At 27.7% G+C, this 3,956-nt stretch overlaps 1 protein-coding gene across 1 annotated transcript; it reads left to right on the forward strand.

The window, feature by feature from the left end:
- Window positions 1-1,636: 1,636 nt before the first annotated feature.
- Window positions 1,637-3,672, forward strand: LOC129619341 (ecdysone receptor-like; the record flags this gene model as incomplete). Its single annotated transcript, XM_055534588.1, has 4 exons — window positions 1,637-2,197; window positions 2,325-2,474; window positions 2,553-2,705; window positions 2,771-3,672. Coding segments are annotated over 4 exons (1,641 nt in total), but the record flags the coding sequence as incomplete, so codon positions are not given.
- Between the last annotated feature and the right edge of the window lie 284 nt (window positions 3,673-3,956).

Genomic DNA, 3,956 nt, shown 5'->3' on the forward strand with positions numbered 1-3,956 from the left:
AGTTTTATGCATGAAAATTGTGAAAATATTCAGGATAATCATAATTTATTCTAATTCATAAAACATTGTTACATTTTTGTATGAGCTGAATGCATTTGAAAATTTTGTATGAACTGAATGCATTTTATAGAATCAATGTTACAGATCAGTATACGAATATGAATTGAATAATGTAGCATTCATTGATGATTTGACTCATATGTCATTATTAGCATAATTATTTAACATAATAATTAAAACATATTAATTAATTGTGCTAAGATAATTTGCAGTTATGTATGATCGAACAACTAAAGGAAATTGGAATTGAACAACAAGCTATGTGCTGATTTATTCCAATTGATTCAGATAATTATAACTACTATAAAACGTATTATAAGCTTAGTATACACATATTTTGCCCATACACATAATTTCTCTACCTCCTTATAATAATGACAATGTTTGGCTACAACTCTTTAAATAATACAAAACTTTCTGCAAGCAACAAAATTTTTGAGAATTTATGGTAAAAAAAAACGTGTGAGCCATCTCGGTTAATATGTCGAAAATTATACATTTTGTCAACCCTATATACAAAGGTGACACAATAATTTAATTTTGCAAAACGAAGATCTCATAATTCTGCAACACGGGCAAAAAATTTTGCCCAAAAATACTTTTCGTGTAAGCGTGTTCGACTGTATATAATACTTATATGTATTATGGATGTATATTTTTATTTACAATGTATTGGATTAAGTACATAATGTAATGTGCAATTGTAAATTTATTTTTAAGTTGAAAAATGCATTAAAAAATTGAAGACAAAACACCAACAAAATAGAAAGCATAAAAATTGGTTTTGCTTGTTAATTGTTTTCGTCATCCCACCCTTAGCCTTTCTAAAACAATATTACAAAATTTTTTTTTTTTTAGTTTTTATTTATTTTATAAAAACTCCTTTAGATTTCTTAGATTTACTTTTGAGTTTTTCAAATGACAAAATTTCTTGTAATTCAATACGAAAATTCTTTAAAACTTTAATTTGAAGAACAACTTAACCACAATTATTTTAAATATGAGTTGATCCTTTTTTATGTTAGAAGCTTCCAATTCACAGACAGGCTGGGCTGATTATAGAATAGAGTGAAATTAATAAGGGCATCATTGAAAATATTGTTGTAAATGTGCATATTTGTAGATAGTTATGATTATAATCATATTGCAAGTGATCTATAGCACTTGTATATTGTCGTTTAATAAGCTTTTCCTAAAATAAGTTTGCTTTGCTGAAATAAATAAGAAGTTTATTCACAAAAGTTTTTATTGTTCCTTAAAAAAAAATGAGAATATCCTTATCAAAATCGAAACGAGAACAAAAACAATGAAAGTATATGGGATGCGGAGAAGTAGACAGGGAAGATTTCTAAAAAGAATAAAATATTTTGCTTCTGTTCTGTAAGCGTCAAATACCCTTACAAGTCCTTCAATGAATTCAAAATCACGAATTATTGATTTTCTTATTTTGTTTATTTTTATGAAATCTAGAGGAATGAAATGATTTGCATTAAATTTAAAATTAAAAAAAAAAAGTCTTTAAAAACAAAGTAAAATGTTCTCTAATTGAAATTATTGTTTTTATTTTTTTTTAATTTTAGGTCGTGAAGATCTATCACCATCTAGTAGTTTAAATGGTTATGGTAATGACGGTTGCGACGCTAAAAAAAGTAAAAAAGGTCCAACACCAAGAATGCAAGAGGAATTATGTTTAGTTTGTGGTGACCGGGCATCCGGTTATCATTATAATGCTTTAACGTGTGAAGGATGTAAGGGATTTTTCCGACGTAGTGTTACCAAAAATGCTGTTTATTGTTGTAAATTTGGTCATGCTTGTGAAATGGATATGTATATGAGAAGAAAATGCCAAGAGTGCCGACTGAAAAAATGTTTAGCTGTGGGTATGAGACCTGAATGTGTTGTGCCCGAAAATCAATGTGCTATGAAAAGGAAAGAAAAGAAAGCACAAAAAGAAAAGGATAAAGGTGGCGGAGGTGGTGGAGGTGGTGGCGGTGGCGGTGGTGGTGGTACTGGTAGTAATATCAGTAATTGTGGAGGTAATGGAGCACAAATTGTATCAGCTGTTAGTACAACAAATACTCGTAGAAATGAAATATTAGAGTTAATGAAATGTGATCCGCCACATCCTGGATGTATGGTAAGTTATATATGTATATAAGAATGTTTGAAATGAAGAAAATTAAAATTTGTTAATTAGATTTTTTTTTAAATTTGTTTTGAAAAGTTTTTTTTGAAATATTTTTAATTTTTCTTTAATTTTGTAGCAATTACTGCCAGAAAAATTACTCGCAGAGAACCGTGCCCGTAATATACCCCCATTAACAGCAAATCAATTATTTGTCATATATAAGTTAATTTGGTATCAAGATGGTTATGAACAACCATCTGAAGAGGATCTCAAAAGAATAATGATTGTAAGTAATAAATTAAAATTAATTAAAAAATTATATGTGATAATTAAAATGTTTACGTTTTACTTTGACATATTGTAGAGTTCACCTGACGAAAATGAAAGTCAGCATGATATAAGCTTTAGACACATCACGGAAATTACAATTCTCACAGTACAACTGATTGTGGAATTTGCTAAAGGATTACCAGCTTTTACCAAAATACCACAAGAGGACCAAATTACCTTATTGAAAGTAAGTGAAAATTTTTATTATACTTGATATTTTTATTATATATGATATTATATTTGTAATTTTAGGCATGTTCAAGTGAAGTAATGATGTTACGTATGGCACGCCGATATGATGCTGCATCAGATTCAATATATTTCGCTAATAATCGTTCATATACACGTGATTCATATAAAATGGCCGGTATGGCTGATAATATTGAAGATTTATTGCATTTTTGTCGTCGTATGTACTCAATGACTGTTGATAATGTTGAGTATGCCCTCCTCACTGCCATTGTGATTTTTTCTGACCGACCTGGTCTTGAAGAAGCTGAACTAGTCGAAGCTATACAAAGTTACTATATTGATACGTTACGTGTATACATATTAAATAGGCATGGCGGTGATCCAAAATGTTTAGTATTTTTTGCAAAATTATTATCAATATTAACTGAATTAAGAACATTAGGCAATCAAAATGCTGAAATGTGTTTCTCATTAAAATTAAAGAATCGTAAATTACCAAGATTTTTAGAAGAAATATGGGATGTTCATGCAATACCACCATCAGTGCAATCGCATTTACAAGCAACACAAGAACAACAACATCAACAACAGATGGCTGCAGCAGCGTCAGCTGCAGCACAAAATGGTGGTGTTATTGGTAATACAGGTCTTATCGGTGGTAATAATATAGGCAGTGGTAATAATGGTGGTGGAAGTAGTAGTAGTAACAATAGCAATAGTGGTATGATTAGTGATGATGGAGAAAATAGTAGTAGCCGAGGTGCTACAAATATGGGAGGTAATTTTGGGAGCGGCACAACAGCAACAACAACAACAACAAATTTAACTGCCGCATAGCAATAGTTTTAAAGAATATAAATTAAATATTAAAAATTATATATTAAAAAAAAAAATATTAATTATTATTATAAAATATTATATTAAAATTAATAAGAGATAAAACAATGAAAATGAAAAAAAAAAAATAAATTTAATACAAATATTAATTAATTAATTTTACAAAAATTAAGAAAAAATTAATAAAAAAAAACAAAAAACATGCATATACAAAAAAAAAATAATTATATAAAAAAATTTCATTTTATAACAATTTTTTTTTTTTTGAAAATCAAAAAAAAATATTTTCAAATAATGGATAAAATTACGTTTAATTTCTTTTTTTAATTTAAATAAATTAATTAATAAACAAAAAATTAATAATTATTAACTATTATAACACTTTCATATTATTATTAAATGCATACGT

Source organism: Condylostylus longicornis, unplaced genomic scaffold (assembly GCF_029603195.1).
Source record: "Condylostylus longicornis isolate FDR11 unplaced genomic scaffold, ASM2960319v2 ptg000011l, whole genome shotgun sequence".
In the NCBI taxonomy this organism is placed as follows: Eukaryota; Metazoa; Arthropoda; class Insecta; order Diptera; family Dolichopodidae; genus Condylostylus; species Condylostylus longicornis.